At 40.5% G+C, this 17471-nt stretch overlaps 1 protein-coding gene and 1 pseudogene across 1 annotated transcript; both read left to right on the top strand.

The window, feature by feature from the left end:
• The first annotated feature begins 1270 nt into the window (after positions 1-1270).
• On the top strand, positions 1271-10100 carry LOC143741438 (uncharacterized; annotated as a pseudogene).
• Positions 8012-14411, top strand: LOC143741439 (uncharacterized). Its single transcript, XM_077233786.1, has 6 exons — positions 8012-10096; positions 10283-11126; positions 11530-11629; positions 11824-11981; positions 14120-14317; positions 14407-14411. Exons 2-6 carry the CDS (start codon positions 10904-10906, stop codon positions 14409-14411), a joined length of 684 nt encoding a protein of 227 aa, XP_077089901.1. The 5' UTR covers positions 8012-10096; positions 10283-10903.
• The last annotated feature ends 3060 nt before the right edge of the window (positions 14412-17471 follow it).

Consider the following 17471-nt stretch of genomic DNA (forward strand, 5'->3'; position numbering starts at 1 on the left):
GCTTCTATGTGTGGTTGTATGGCTATAATTACATTAAATGACTGGAAGGGCCCATTTCCCCTCCGCCTGCTTAACCCGGTGATTAAGACGGGTCATCGCTACTGACCCGTCAATACTCACACACAGCTCCATTTACACCAATCCTTAACAACACAAACGTTGTGTGATGGAAAGAGAGGGGTTGTGATCAGTCACAAACTCGCTCACTCATGCTTATTATCATAGTCATTTTTGCACTAGTTTCCAGTGCTGTTGATGCTTATCTGCGATCACGTCTTTATCAGAGCGCTTTCACACACTCGGTTTTCTGAGAAATTTGATGAGGCTGTTTTATGCTTCTCCTGGAGGAAAATTGTTTTAGAGGTAGCACAAGTTATCACGTTTAGATGAAAGATCTAAAAGGAAAACTTTGCATTAAAAATGCTTTTCACGTTGACTTAAATGAGACATTTTAGGAATTTTAGAAATTTTCTTTAAAACATATAGGTTGTTATAAACATGTGTTTTCATTTATGCTTTTGGTTGCCACATGAGTAGCGTATTACAATAAAGTGAAATAAACACCCCCAACCGCCATCACCACCCTTGCAGTTTTACTGCGATCGCATGTGCTTTGATGTCGCTAACCCTAATGCAAACACACAAATCAGGGCCACAGAGTGTGTCTGCATTACTTACAACAGCTTTCATTTGCTAATGGACTTCTGACCCAGAACTAGGACCTACCTGTTGCCCCGGGCAACCAGACAGCAGGCGCTGATAAGGTTCTGCAGGCCAACAAGTGCTGTAGTTTTTGGCCGAAACACTGATTCAGCTGGGACATGCCATCTGAGTAGACTAGGGTTAATACTGAACTGTTGTGATTGTTTCAGGCAGTTTGAAATTGTTTTTATATCAATTACATCCTAAATTGCGATTATGGCATGGATGACATGGTTTATTTCACACCGTTTATGTGTAGTCAATGTTTACTTTTGTTTACGATGATTTTGTTGAAAGGTTCAATTTAATAATAAACAGGACAGATAAAAAGCTTTCTCACAAAAACCTTACCAGATAAATGGTAAATTAGCTAGCTATTATGTTATACTTCCCCAATGTGTTGCTACCTTGTCTTGGTGGGGAGGCTTGCATGCCTCCATGACCATGAGGGCTATACCGGCGGGGGCAAGGCCCCTGGTAGGTTCAACCAAGCCGGGCAGGACTCATGGTAGAGGTCAGACGAAGAGAAACACCTGGTCCTCCAGGTTGGGGGTTGAGCATGGGGCTTACAACCCCACCCTGAAAAAAGAATAATGTTACAGATTCGCGGACAAGAAATTCAAAAGTAACTAAGGCCCTGGGAGAAGATGGACCCATAGCTGGAGAAAGTATGACGCCTAGTAGGGAAAGCGCTATGGAAGCTACTAGGCCAACAACCATCATCTCCACCAGGACCACCACTAACATCGGAACATGGAATGTCAGAACCATGTTTGAAACCGGCAAAACAGCTCAAGTGGCAGACGAGATGAGACGCTACAATCTAGATCTGCTGGGAATCAGTGAGTCTAGGTGGACAGGCGCTGGTCAGAAGAAACTAGCCACAGGGGAGCTGCTGCTGTTCTCAGCCCACAAGGAAGCAAACGCACCCCGCAGCCAGGGAGTGGCCCTGATGTTGACAAAGATGGCACAGAGAGCTCTCATTGGATGGGAGGCACATGGCCCACGGGTCCTCGCTGCCTGCTTCCGCACAACGAACAGGATCAACATGGATATCATCCCCCAACAGCGAAGAAGACGTCAAAGAGGATTTCTATAACAGGCTGCTGACCATCATCCAGGAATGCCCAAGACGAAACATCATCGTCACCATGGGTGACTTCAATCAGGTGTCGTACGTTTTGAAAAAAACTGGAAAAGTTATGGAATTTGAAAAATTCCAGGCCTGAAAAGGTTTTGAAAAAATGAAAAGAACAAGAAAGTTTTGGAAAAGTCATTGATTTTTTTATTTATTTTAATTAATTTTTAACACAGATAAAAGCCCTCTCCTTGAACTGCCACCTTACCGTGGTGGAGGGGTTTGAGTACCTGAATGATCCTAGGAGCTATGTTGTCTGGGGCTATTATGCCCCTGGTAGGGTCTCCCAAGGCAAACAGGTCCTAGGTGACGGGTCAGACTAAGAGCGGTTCAAAAACCTTTATGATGCAAAAACTGTTTAATAAATAAAAATATTTTGCGCTGTCTTAACGTCCTTATATTCAGGCGGCATAATGTTCAGTTCACTTCCAATTCACTCACTTGTTGCGATGTTGCCTGAGGCGAAGTCGGTGCTGACAGAAATTTAATTGAAATGCCAGGAAAGTGTCGATTTAACAATGTCTGGCTTCACTTGGAAACATACAAGACATGGCTCGAGAAGGTCCAGGACCCGAGGAAAGCGAGATGTGGACTATGTTGTAAGATAATTGACATCTCTAATATGGGAGAATCGGCGCTAGCTAGCCATGCTAAAGGCGCCAAGCACCTGGCAGTTGTGGCTGCGCGTGAAGGCTCGAGCATGACTATCACTAGCTTCTTTTCTCCTCCGTTGACATCGACCAATGTTAGGCCCGATTTGCAGGTTCTTCCATCATGAGTCAGACTGAAGGCACAAGACAAGGGACTATCTCAAATGTTACTAGACAAGACGTATTAAGGGCCGAGGTATTGTGGGCGTTAAAAGTCGCAAACTCCCACTATTCTTTTAAATCGTGCGAGGATGTCAGCGCACTTTTCAGCGCCATGTTTCCTGACAGTCAGTTGGCAGCCAAATTTGCGTGTGGGGAACATAAGTGTGCTTACTTGTGTAATTTTGGATTGGCTCCTTATTTTAAACAGCTCACTTTGAAGACAGTCGCTAAACAGATGTCTTATGTACTTTTATTTGACGAGAGCCTGAATCATTACCTCCAGACTAAACAGTTAGACGTCCATGTCAGGCTATGGGACGGGCCCGTGGTGAAGACCAAATACATTGGTTCAGAGTTCCTGGGGCATTCAACCGCCAAAGATGTTGTTGAGAAACTCAACAACTTGCTTTCACAGCTCGGAATCACCAACCTCATCCAAATCTCGATGGATGGACCCAACGTGAATTGGAAAGTGTTTGAAATCCTTCAAAAGCAGGTGCAGATTGATGTGGGAAAGTCACTTATCAACATCGGGTTGTGCGTTTTGCATATACTGCACAATGCATTTAGAGGTGGATATAAAGCGATTGGGTGGGAGATTGAACATGGACTTTCTTGTCTCTACTGGCTGTTTCATGACTCCCCAGCCTGGCACGAGGACTTTGTGACAGTGACTGGATGCAGCACAAGCATGCTAAAGTTTTGCAAGCACCAGTGGGTCGAGAATGTTAACGTAGCGGAAAGAGGATTGCAGCTCTGGCCGCATGTGAAACGATACGTGGAGATGGTAGGGAGAGCGAACTCCCCAACCCAAAGGTGAAATCGTTTTAGGAGGTTAAGAACCGGTGTGCTGACCCTCTCTTCACTGTAAAGGTTGGCATATTCATCAGCATTGCGCGAGAAATTGAGCCCTTTCTCACCATGTATCAGACGGACCAACCAATGCTGCCCTTCCTTGCTGATGACATGATTAGACTGATCAAAGGTAAGCTTAAACATTAAATCCAATGGGCACAAATACATCAAAAAGTATTTAATTACAAATTACAAATACTTACTCATTAAATGTATTTAAATAAAATACAAAATACTGCTGTGAAAAATGTATTTAATTAAAATACAAGTATGGATATAATGGATATGACTGAGATCCGTGCATTACTAGACAGTGCATGTCACTCTTTAGTTAGTAAGTCAATTCACAAGTTCTAGCTATTTGCGCTAATCTTCTGTTGTCATCTTCCAATAATGACATTCAGTGAATAATATTTGATAGTATATTTTATTAGATACTTTACCTTAAAGCAGTTTAAATTAGCAGAAAAACAGCTTCTTTATTCTGATCTTGGTCGCGCGATGGAATGGATCCAACAGGAACATGTAACGTGATTTACTTGCATCTTGCCCAAAAATTGTGATAGGCTATTTGGTAGTCCTATTAAGCCCGGTGATTAAAGTTATTGTATAAGAAAATAAAATGACATAGGCCTATTTAATAAGTATTTAAGTATTTGAAATACAAAATACAGTCTCTCAAAGTATTTAAATACAAATTACATTTGATTTTTTTTTGTTAGGGAAAATACAAATTACAAAATACTCAAAAGTAATTAAATACGTATTTCAAATACATGTAATTTAAATACTGCCCATCTCTGCCGGCATGTAAAGTTAAAGTTATCTGCTATTGTAGCAGAGCTGCAAGTTTAACCAGTCCCTCCAGGATTTTGCGGGCCTTTTTTGTGATTGTTGCAGCCTAAAATGCCTGATGTTGCGGCTACTTTTCTAAAAAGTTGCGATGAAAGTTGGGATTTTCTTTGGCATTTGTTTTTATATGTTAAAACAGCAAAGGTAGATAGATGGGATTCTTCACCACTGTAAAGATGAATGTGTATTTAAAAAGGGTAATTTACAATTTTTTCAATACTTTTAACAAATTTCTTAAACTCTTAACACAGTTAGCACTGCATCCGTCTGTGTAAGCTATACTGGTAAAACATTTATTGTTGCTTTAACACAAAATGCATACAATTAACACAAATTTAAAATGCTTGAACTTCTTTTACACACAAGCTCTAACAAGACCAAAACAATGGATTTTTACTGGCAAATTTACCAATGCTTTAACACTGGTATGCTTTAAGTATGTCAGAACAGATAACACCATGTTCTAAACCTAACCTTACAGGCTAAAGTCAAGGTAAACAGCTGTTTATACGCAAATATATCCCCTGTATTTTATTCTATTGTTACTGAGAAACAGCTGATTGAATTATGCAAATATATAAATTTATTTTATTCATTGCAGCAATTCTGTCTCTGTCTTTGTTTTTTCATTACAGTAACAGTACATTCTATAAAGCACTCTTAGATGGGTCTTTTTTCATTGAATTTCTGCAGAAAAAGACCTAAACCCAACAAAACTGTAGAGAGGCTTCAAAAGAAACTGCAGTGCAAAACACAATCTATCATCAATACAATATACTGTCTGTTGTATAAGGGCATACCTGACACACATAAAATAATGCAGTTTCTGTAATTCCATCTGATGTTAGTGTTTTTATGACATTGTGCTACGATTGACTAAATCTTCCTGTTGGACGAGAACATATATGTTAGTGTTTTGAAAAATTATTTGATTTTGAGACATGTTTGTGTATTGTTGCTAGTGTATTATTGTATTTTGAAAATTAGTGTTGGAGTTTAGTTTACAATGTGTGATTTTGAGCATGAAATTAACTGTTTTGCCAATTTTGTGTTGTAGGTGTGTTGGTGCGTTAAGAGTTTAGGAAATTTGTTAAAAGTATTGAAAAAAAAATTCATAGCGATTGTAAAAAAACTGTATGTAGTAGAAATGTGAAATTATTTTTGAATTTGCCATTCCCAAGCCACGCCCTACCGGTAAGAGAGCACAGTTAAACAACAAGGCTATCTACTAGTGAGTCTCCGTGACAAGTCTGTCCGGGATTTCGAGATCGCCAAAAATGTCCGGGATTCGGCTTTTGCGTTCTACAGTCGCCATTCATTATGTTTACTGTGGCGAGCAGGACGAGACTGAGGGCCGCGGGAGAACGACGCGAGTGATTACTGATGAGCCTCACGGAGGAGCGGGACTTTTCTTTTATTGTTATATATATTTTTTGTGCATGTTATAGGTTTACAAAGTGAAAAAGCCCAAAGTCCTCCCCAAAGGGACTTACCATGTCCCAGAGAAAACACTGTTCACCATCTGCTCTATTGTAGTCCAGCCTTTACTTCAGAGACAAATGTGCTCACTTTGTAACACACGTTATAATGCCCGCCTAGCTGCAAAACGTAATGTTGCATGTAACTTTGAAATGAGTTTTACGTTTTATCTATTTTGTAAAAAAAGAGTGTCGCCCGTTGTGTGAGGAGAGTGAGCCGCCGCGTGAGGAAAGTGGACGGCGCTTTACAGGATACCGCAATGATTGGTCAAAGTTGCAGAAAAGTTGCGGTGATTGGTCAAAATTGCAAGCTGCACTGAATTCACGGGGATTTGTTGAAGTTGTGTTAATTGTTGCGATCGCAACATCGCAAAATCCTGGAGGGACCGTTTAACTGAAAAAAACAATCCAGTGATAAAATGTTTTGTGTTGACACAAATCTTGGAGGTCCATGTCGTAACTGCTGGGATAATCACACAACGCGCATGACACGTCCAATTCGGGAACTAATGACTCCTTTGAACCTATTAATTTTAATTAATTTAAAACAACTGATCTTTCCAACAGTGAACTCAGGAGACGTCTGAATCAGTGTATAACTAATCAGTAACACTTTACAATAAGGTTCTATGCAGCCTAACCCTTACAATAAGCAACTTAGGTCCACTAAAAATCATTCAGATAAGCAGTTCCTAGAGATAAAATTGTACAATAAGAAACTTCTGATGAATCTTCTTGACAAGCTGCTGGCAAAGGCTCCTGTGAAACACACCTTAGTAAGATGCCTACAATGCTTAGACCCGAGACACATGGCCAAATCTAAGGAACAGTGTGTTAGGCAAATTATGATAGTCCTACTGTTATGGCACAAAGGTACAGTCAAGGATTCAATAGCAAGTGAGTACTGGTGTTTATTAACACAAAGAAAAGAGGTAGTGCATGTCCAAAGGCAGGTAGGCAGCAGATCTCAAGGCTAGGCAACGCAGGACTCAGTGGGCAGACGACGAGACCGGTACAGCAACGATCCTCCGAACAGGGCAGAATCCATAGCAAAGGGAAACAGGAACTGGAGCGAGGAGAAATAACAGTGAGACAACCGGAGACCTCCACAACCATCTGACAAAGACGAGACGAAATGACAAACAATATATAGGACATCCTCATTCAGAACAGCTGGTGCTGATCGGCTCATCAGCGGAGATAACGAGCGGTGCTGATAAGCCGCGCCTATTCACTCAACACGCACACACATAGCGAGGGCGAGTCAATGAATCCATGAACCGTGACAACTACGCAGTATTGTGGAGGCTAAACATTTAAACAACACTGTATGGGATGATGTGATGAGAGAGTTCCGGGAGTTTTGCGATTTGGCTAACTTGCAGACTAAATTCAGGGATTTTGACCCCAAAGCAGAGCGTGTGGACACACTGCTCTATGAGACAATGGGGACCAACCCCTCTTTTTCCAGACTGTGGGATGTAGTGAAGGTTGTACTTGTCCTGTCTCATGGACAGGCAAGTGGTAGCTCAAAGGCTCATTGTTGACCATGTCAGGTCTGTTGGAGGTGTATCAAATGTAGCCATCACAAAAGAGCTGCTTCTGTCAGCAGGAGGAGCCAGGCAAAGATATCATGGCTACCTTGGTGAACAAAAAAGAGTGTCAAAACAGGATGCTGTAGACTTAAAGCGGAAGGAGCTTAGTGACAAACTCCAAGGTCTGAAAAGAAGAGGGCCACCATTGAGACATTGTTTGCCCTCAAAAAATCTGCTGATGAATTGTCAGAGAAACCAGAAAAAACAAGTTGTCTAACGTTCATTACCAAATCAAACAGTTTCCGTTGGACAGCAAAGGAAAAAAGAGCTGCTCTGTTCAACATTGACAAGCAAATTGATGAAAAGCTTGCAGAAATGAAAAAGTGAAGTGTGTCTGTGTGTGTGTGTATGTGCTTAAAAGGGAAGGTTATGTCCTCCATGTGTGTGTTTAAAAAAGGAAGGTTATGTCCTCCATATGCATTGTAAACTTAAGTGGGGTTAAAAAAAGATTAAACTCTTAGCTGTGCATTCACTGTTCAATCTCCACTACTGCCCAATTAGTTGTTAATTTGCAGTTGCTGTGTTTTTTCAGGACACTGTTATGTACATGTATTTTATCCTGTGTCCTTTAAAGATCTTGCTCTTTGTGTGTGTTTAAATAAATGTTTATTTTGTATTGAACCACATAAATTGTAATCCATTTTATTGTTAAACCTCTGAGGGTAAACTTTAACACATATTATTATTATTATTATTATAATGTCGACTGACATTTTCAGGAATACATAGTCACCATCCGACCACCATCTCCTGGGCGCCCGCATAAAGCTCAAGCTGAGGCGGAACTGGATAGGGCAATCCAGTCAACGCCAGAGGTATAACATCAGTGCTCTGAAAGAAACAGCCAGGCTAGAGGTGTTTCGAAGTACACACTCTAAAAAGGCCCAGATCCTACAGCAGTGGATCGACAGAAAGACCATGGATGAAAAATGCCAGAGCATTAAAGAGGTAATAACATCAACATGTAAGGAAGTGCTAGGTAACAAGAAGAAGGGTCAAAAAGAATGGATCCCAGTGGGGACCCTAGAAAAGATCCAGGAGTGGAAAAGTAAGAAGGCAGAAATAAACAGTAGCCGCATACATGATAGAAAAGCCAAGGCCCAAGAGCAGCATACAGAAGCAAAAAGAATAGTAAAGCGGAGTATAAGGGCAGACAAGAGAAATTACATGGAAGCAATGGGAGCAGAGGCAGAATGTGCGGCTTCAAAATGGTAACATGAGAGAGCTGTATACAAACATTAAAAAGCTCTCAGGTAAATTCAGCCAATAAGAGAGGCCAGTTAGAGACAGAGAAGGAAAAGCAATTCCGGAGATAGAACAGCAAAAACATAGATGGGCAGAGCATTTCGAGGACCTATTGACAGATCTTCTCCATTAAACCCAGTAAATATCCAGCCAGCCAGCTATGACCTTCCTCTCGTTTGTGGCATTCCATCGAAGGAAGAAATGTATAAGGCCATCAAGCAATTGAGAAACGGGAAGTCAGCCGGACCAGACACCATTCCTGCAGAAGTTTTAAAAGTGGAAGAAGTGACCACTGTGGAAATGCTCTACCCTCTTTTCCAAAACATCTGGGAGGAGGAAGACAGTCCAACAGAGTGGAACGAGGGCTATCTCATCAAGCTCCCAAAAAAAGGTTGATCTTAGTTCCTGCTCCAACTACAGGGGGTAACACTGCTGTCAACCCCAGGCAAGATATTCAATAGAGTCCTCCTAAACAGGATAAAAGATGCGGTCGACCCACATCTCAGAGACCAACAAGCTGGCTTCAGGAAGAGTAGATCCTGCATTGACCAGATAACAACTCTGCGGATTATCCTGGAACAGTCTTTGGAGTGGAACTCACCTCTCTATGTAAATTTAATTGACTATGAGAAGGCTTTTGACAGTGTGGATAGGCAGACCACCTGGAGTCTGTTGAGAAACTATGGGGTACCAGCAAAAATCACTAACATCATCGCAACTCATTCAGCAAGCCTTGGACTCATTATACACAAAGGGAAGAGCAAGATCCTCAAAGTCAACAACAACAACACGGCTTCCATCAGGCTAGGAGGAGTAGCACTAGAGGAAGTGGAAAGCTTCACCTATCTTGGCAGCGTAGTCGACAAGTGTGGAGGGACAGAGGCGGATGTGAAGGTGCGGATTAGAAAGGCAAGGGCAGCTTTCCATCAGCTGAAGAAAGTCTGGGGATCCTCCGAGCTGCCAATGAACACCAAGATCAGGATCTTTAACTCCATGTTAAAGCCTGTTGTACTGTACGGTGCAGAGAGCTGGAGAACAACAGTCACTACCATGAAGAAAATCCAGTCCTTTATTAACACCTGTCTCAGACGAATCCTAATGGTACCCTGGCCAAGCACCATCAGTAATCTAGAGATGTGGCAGCGAACAGGACAGCAGCCTATTGAGGAAGAGATCCTCCAAAGACGATGGAGATGGGTTGGCTATACCCTTCGCAAGCCTGCATCAAGCATAGTAAGACACGCCCTCTTTTGGAACCCACAAGGGAAAAGGAAGAGAGGCTGGTGCCGCGACCTGGATGCAGATGTGAAGAGGTCTGGCCACACATGGGGACAGTTAGAGAAGTTGGCCCAGCTAGGACCGGGATGACTGGAGAGCCCTTGTTCGTGGCCTATCCCTAAAGTTGGGCGGTAGGCATAAGTAAGTATTATGTTATATAATTGCACCCTTTCACCTCACCTCAATTTTTATTCCTGATTTTTGTTAATCCATTTTTTTTAAAGGAGTCTTTGACCTTGAGGCTCTTTCTCTTGTCTATCTGCTTGTCTCTTTCTCTTCGTCTTATCTAAACTCTTTGGACTCGTGTTATATTCTTCTCTGGATTAGTGCAGTCAGCTGTGTTTGGGGGAGAGTGTGAGAAAGTCCGGGCCTTTTCCCAACTCTGGCTTTCTGCCTATTAACCGTCACCTGTCTACTACGTACCATTCATAACTTGTGAAGTGCCTCTGGGAGCAAGAATGTGCCCATTCACAGGAGCTCTTGTGTCTTCTATTTATTCACATAGTGCAAGAAAATGGGGAGAAGGGGTCTTGATACTACAAATAGTCACCTACAGTGGTGCAGAGGTACACTGGAATGTGTGTGACTGTTTTGATTGTGCATAATTGCCCACAGCTTCAGAATACCATCCACTTTGGGATAGATCTGTTTAAATCACAATGCATCACAATATCATATTGTGGATTTTGACTGAAACTGTGTCCACTGTGCAAGAAAGATCCATTGTGTCTGAACCGCAGGATTAGTTTCACTTTCAGCTCACATCATAATCTGAACGCCTTTCTGCACTCTACAACCCTCAGATTCAGTACTGTGAACTCTCTGACTTCTGAGTCATCAGCAGAGATGATTTGAAGTGAGAAGTACTTTAATGTGTAAAGAAACCGCATGTTCCTATAAGGGAATTATCACCCCACGTCACACGATGTCACGCAGGTTCCACTGTGCATGTCGGGAGCTAAAGACGCCACCGGAAAAATGTTGTGTTATGCAGTGGGATGCCAGAATCGGAAATCTGTAAACAATGGTCCTAAATTTTACCGAAAACCATCAACTCGCACTCCCTTTAATGCCAACCGCAGACATCTTTGGTTACAAGCCATCAGAAGAGCCAACTGGAACGAGGATCAAATAAAAAATGCCAGACTCTGTGGTTCACACCTCATATCAGGTAAGTTACCGTTACGCTAAATCATATAACGTTAACGTTACATCTCTCGATTTGGCTTACAACAACAAAATAACGGTAATTAATGAGTTGTACAACACAGAATAAGTACAAGTTTGAGTCGAACTTGCTGACCAGCCAACTTACCTTCAATTTTGTTACATTGTCTTGCTAGTTAGCCTAAACTGTTACTTTAATCTCCTATTATCACTGTAAAGCCGCTTTGGAACAATCTGACGTTGTTTTAACATTGTTAAAAGCGCTAACGTTATATAAATGAAGATGACTTGACTAAGCTTGGTTGGTAACGTTAGTTCTTGGCTAATACGTTATACAACTTAGTAAACTCTATCTTACACTCTATCGTACTGTCAATCACTAGAATGCACTTTTTTTGTGTGAGCAGGAGAGGTATCCATGGAATTCGATAGTCCCGACTTTGTCCCTTCTGTTTTTTCCTTCTCAATCCAGTGTGAAATAAACAAAGGCGATGCAAAACTTGAGAGGTAAATATTGTCACTTTTGCCTTATTTAGTTGCTAACTGGGATCACATTGCCTGCATCAAAAGGCAAAGAATGTATAACAAGTAATGTCACATCTTTTTTGTAAAGATAATTTGTTAGACCCGATTGTTTTTATGTCTACCAACCAACTAAACAGTTTTGGACTAAACTGTTTGCTCTCATCTCTGAGTATCAGATTTAAGAGGAAAAGAAAAAGGGATGAACCCACCCACAGACCACCAGATGATGTACAGCAATCCAAAGAAGTTACTGACAAGATTGCATCAGAATCAGCAGGAGCTTGCCAGTCCTCAGATGATTGCAGAATGGAGCCTGTTGCTGGCCCTTGCACTGGTAAGAACTTCTAATATCTTAACTAATGGCAGTCATTATTAGGATGAATCGGGTCATCCTGTTTATATAATGTTCAATACAGCAGTACTGTGTTGTGAATTAAGTTGAACATTATTCTGTTTAGCACATGCTGTTTGAAAACATCTTATCAAATAATAGAGAAAAGCTTAACTAAAACAAGTGACAGTGTATTTTTTATAAATCAATTACAATCTAATCTATATTTCAGAAGCCACAGTCCCAAAGGTTCTCCATAGGGGTGTCGCAATATACTGGTATTAACGATAATCGTTATATTCAAAGCTTGAAATATCGACATCGTGTTAATTTAGAGTGTGACAATATACCGGTATTGGCGATAAACGCAATGTTTAAAATGAAAAGGACTTTTATGATAACATGACACGTATACTCCAGCGCCAGTTGAGGTGGCAGTATTGCACTCGCATCTATCATATAAGAAGAAGAAGCAGTGCGCGCCCGCGCAGCCACTCTGAGAAGAATGTTGTCTGAGCGAGAGAAAGTAAGTTCGCCAGTATGGGAGTTCTTCGACTTCAAAGAAAACAGCACATTAAAGGGGGTCGCACACCAAACGAGAAGCGCAGAGAATTCTTTAAAATTCGAACACATTATTTTCTAGGAGTTTACACACACAATAGACAGTAAAAGAAAGACACACACACACCGACGGCACCATTCAGCGTCTGTCCGCGGCGCCCAGCAATGGCTCGGATTTTCAGGTGAGATTCTCAATTCATTCAGTTCAGGATGCGTTCTGACTGAGGTAAAGTGTTCAGACTGCAGACTTAGCAATTATTGTATTTAATTGTACAGCACAATCATATCATAGTAGCCTACAGACATTATCTTAATTTCATAATTTCCTTAAGCAGAACAATATTGCTGGCCATGAACTGAGAAAGTGCGCGTCAGGTGTGCTTCACGCGGTGCGGCGCAGAGCTACGCTTCTTGTCCGGTGTGCGACCCCCTTAAACCCAATCTGCAGAATGTGTAGCCATCAACCTTTTTACCCATCTCCGTGTCCATCACCCTGCGGATTACGCTATTTTACAGAGAGTAAATTGCGATTATTTTACTAGTCATGGAATGGGAAATGTGACTAACCTGTTAACAGCGGGTTTCTGTTTTCATATGTTTAAATAAAGGGTGATTTTTAAATACTCTGTTTTCTTTGCTCGTCTTATTTTCGTATTTTTGTATTTGCACTTGTTTTGTTTTGTTCAAATCTGCATGACTTGCACCGGCGCAACAATAGGTTTAGGAGCTTTTCAGTTATGCAGGAAACATTCAGACTCCAGTTCCAGTTCGCTCCAGTTTGAAACCAGAAAAAAAGAAAAAAGAAAAATTAAATAAACAAAGTAAAAATTAATTTGACTGATTTGACATTTTTTCCCCCATGGTTTCTATAGATATCGCGATATATCGATATTGTGAATTACTTTGGCCACAATAACCGTGGTGTGAAAAATCTAACATCGTCACAGCCCTAGTTCTCCATGATGATCTGAAACACAATTACAGCCAACTTTCTACAGAGTGTGACAACCTGCGTTTGGACATTAACAAACTGAAATCTGAGAATGAGGAACTAAAGGCAACACTCAAAAAAACACAATTTTCCTTTAGCTCTATCAAAAGCAAAGCAGTGCATGTTCTGTTTTTCACAGGTCTGACCAGTGTCATTTTTGAGTGGTTGATTCACAAACTTAAAGACAGTGTAGAGGTTGTGCGTAGCTCTATGAACCTGGAGGATCATCAATTTATCATCCTAATGAAACTAAGATTAGGGCTCAGCAACAAGGATATTGCTTTCAGATTTAATGTTACAGAATGTGACCTCTCTAAAATGTTGAGAAGTTGGCTCCCTGCTATGTCTGTGGCTTTAAAGCCTCTCATCAAGTGGCCAAGCAAGCCTGCAATATTAAAGAATATGCCAAAATGTTTTAAACCCAAATATAAACGTTGCAGGTGCATTATTGACTGTACATAAATTTTGATCAACAGACCCACAAATTTAACCTCCAGAGCCCAGACATACTCGACTTATAAAAGCCACAACACTGTTAAATATTTGGTTGGAATGTCACCTGCAGGAGCCATTACTTTTCTGTCGGCAGGTTGGGGTGGGCGTGTTTCGGATAAACAAATTACAGCTGAGTCTGGATTTCATGACCTAGAGCATAATGATGAGATAGAAGCAGATCGTGGTTTTACCATTAGAGATGAGCTTGCCACACGTGGTGCCACCCTTAGGATCCCTCACTTTACCAAAGGAAAGAAGCAGCTCTCTGCTCAAGAAGTGGGCATCTCAAGGCGTTTGTCTAATGCGAGAATACACTTTGAGAGAGTAATAGGTAGATGGAAAAATTTCAAAATTCTGACAACTGTTATTCCACTCACACAGGTTGACCTCTTATGCTTTCTGTACACCTACAGACTTTGAAAAGATTTAGAAAAGACTTTATAAGATTATCAGCTCACATCTAAAGACTTGGGTTCACAGTTTTTAGTCTCAGACTAAAGACTTGCGATAATATCAAACATGTTTGATATGAAAGACTAGAGAAAGACTGGCATAAATCGGGCCGCCGACTGCAGATTATCGACTCGCATTTAACGATCGAGACGACGGGAGCGCGCCGAGACTCCAGTAAGATTCCTAAAGACTGCCAGTCTTTAGTCTTGGACTCTGAAAATCCTTTGGTGTACGCCCGGCATTAGATGATATAGTGATTGTGTGTGGAGCATTAACAAACCTTTGTAAATGTATAGTCCAAAGAAGATAGCTTGATTTAGATTCATTCTTTATTTAACTGTTTATTGTAATAAAAATTACTTATTGCACATTTAAGTGTTTTAATGTAAAATACTAGTACTGTATTAAATAATTGGCTTCAAAGTACATTTCATTCTGAGTTGTTTTTTTTTGCACTGTTCACAATACCAATCTACAAGCTTTCTTCTTACTCTGGCACTTGTGTAGTGGAAATGGTTCTTGCACTTTGCACAGTCAATCATCATCCCAAAGTCTGGCCTTTGACAGTGTGAGCAGACTGCAGGTGCTTGCATCAGTGGATCCACGCTGTGCGTTAACAGCTCAGGCAAAATACTCCGTTTAAAGAACACTTCAGCTTTAGGCAGGACTGCTTGCAGCATTTCTTCATCTCTGGTGATGCGGTTGATGGTAATATCTTGCTTTGTCCAAACCACAAAGTCGCAGTACTGGGCGTTGCATACAAACATGTGAAGCTGAACTTGATGGTAGTATTCATGATTCTTCTTTATCTTAATTATTAATTATTAATATAAGTAGTTCAAGTCCAGTAAATGGTACAAAAGTAAGCAACAAACTGTCAAAGTTAAATACATTTACGTATTAACAGGCTGTTCCAAGGTGTTCACAGATTGGGAGACCTGAAGAAATTCGTTTTTGCATCAATCATTTACTTCCATTGCTTCAGAATAATCAAACCTCAGAAGTAATGTAAAACCTTGGAACAACCTGTGTGTCAGGGCTTGGCGCAGACCGAAGAAGGACAAAAGCTCAGAGTTCCAATTTACACGATTTTACTTAATATTATTCACACAGGTACGGACTGGCAGGCAGGACATACACACACACACACTCCAAACAAGAGTACATACGACTAACTACAGACAAGGACTGACTGAACTGAACGAACTAAATACAAACACTGATGAACTGAAACAGGTGACAGAGATGATGATAGTTAACAAGACACAGGTGAATAAGATGAACTAATGAATGGTTAATATGGTAACTGAAGAATGGCGGGAAAACAAGACATGAGACTGAAAATGAAAACAAACAGAAGATCTAAACATGACAGAATCAAACAGACACCAACATGACACTGTGCTAATACACCCTCAAGAAGCTTTATTAGTACAATATTGCAACTAAAGAGGCAATTAATGAAACAAAAGACTAATCTAAATTAATTTTAAAATAAAATAAATCTAATTAATACCTGCTTGATATATGTACATGACCTGATCTTGTCTACATTCAGATTGTGTCTACCTTGTCTGTCCTCTTAGCCTTTCTAAAGCTGATCTCACTCAGTCTGGCTGGTTTCACCTCTCTCTTGGATGTGTTAATCCACATATTTGTCCCTGATGTACAACACTTCTCCGTCTTGCCCATCCTGACCCACAGCTCAACTTTAAACATAAGTGCAGCTGCATGGCTGCAGCATAACCCTAACCTGCACAAAACTGTATAATGTATTAACATATTGGTTTAAATTGTGCTTTAGGCTATACATAACAACAGTTGTATGATTTCAGCAAATAAGCAGTCCCATTTTGTTTGATTAAATTGCTGACACTGACTGAATTGGGTAATTAATGAAAATGTAATATAGTAAACTTATTTTGGTTACATACCCAGCCATACAGGTGCAGTTCACAGTAAGAATACAGTTGTTTTTCCTGTTTACGATAACCCAGGCCTTGTACAATTCCGTCTTCTTACTCTGTCTTTGACTAGGTAGAACCTCTGTCTTCAGCACTACGAACTTTTGAACTTGGTAGTCATGAAATGGTATATCTTGGACATGACCACACAGAACAAAGTTGTACGCATCAAGAGACTTGTACGCTTTTAACTTCTCCTGGGTATATACACTTGGAGTGTCGATCAGTTAATTATACATTTCTGGCCATTTCGTTTCATCGTTGAACCATTGACAAGGTGCTATGGCAAACGGATCTGTAAGACGTACCCCACTAACTAACGTCAATTTCGTAGAATAACAGTGCTTATCGCTGGGTGACAAGCTATTGTAAAATGCGGAGAACATTTTAAAAAATTAAATATAAACTCAAATATAAAAAAAAAGGTTTTAAATCAAACAATTTCGTATTATCGTATCCCTATCCGTGTAATTCTCAGCTGTTAAGGCTATCACTTCCGGGTTTTCTGCATCCGCGATGCGCGCGGATCCCGAATGTTTACAAACCTGTAATTGGTCTATTGAGTACATTAATATATGAGTTGTGTTGTTGTTTCTAGGAGAAAAACAACATGCAAAGTGCAAGAGGGAGTGAAGTTATGACACCTACTCATTAGCATGCAGTACACACATCCCATAAAAGAACGTTCACACTGACAGTGATTAAATTGATGGAGGTCAAGTCGCTGTACTGTTGTTTTTTTTAGTAGGATTTCTTACTTACTTTAGTAGGACTGCTGTATCCAACTTCATCATGGTCACTGAGTTTTCCTGTCTGAAATTCCTGTAACTTAAGCACATGAGCTTTCACGTGTAAAGTTTGATGATTACATAATTCCTTAATAACTGATTATTTAATAATTAACATACTTGTTAAATGTGGTTTTGTTTACATAGGTTATATTATTGTTTATCTTTTATCTAATGATCTTAATGATTGTAGTAATATCTAGAAATATCAGATGGCAAATGGCTAGGTTTTTCAGAAAGT

This window comes from Siphateles boraxobius, unplaced genomic scaffold, assembly GCF_051911475.1.
Source record: "Siphateles boraxobius isolate OS27281-9 unplaced genomic scaffold, OSU_SipBor_1 19, whole genome shotgun sequence".
Taxonomy (NCBI): domain Eukaryota; kingdom Metazoa; phylum Chordata; class Actinopteri; order Cypriniformes; family Leuciscidae; genus Siphateles; species Siphateles boraxobius.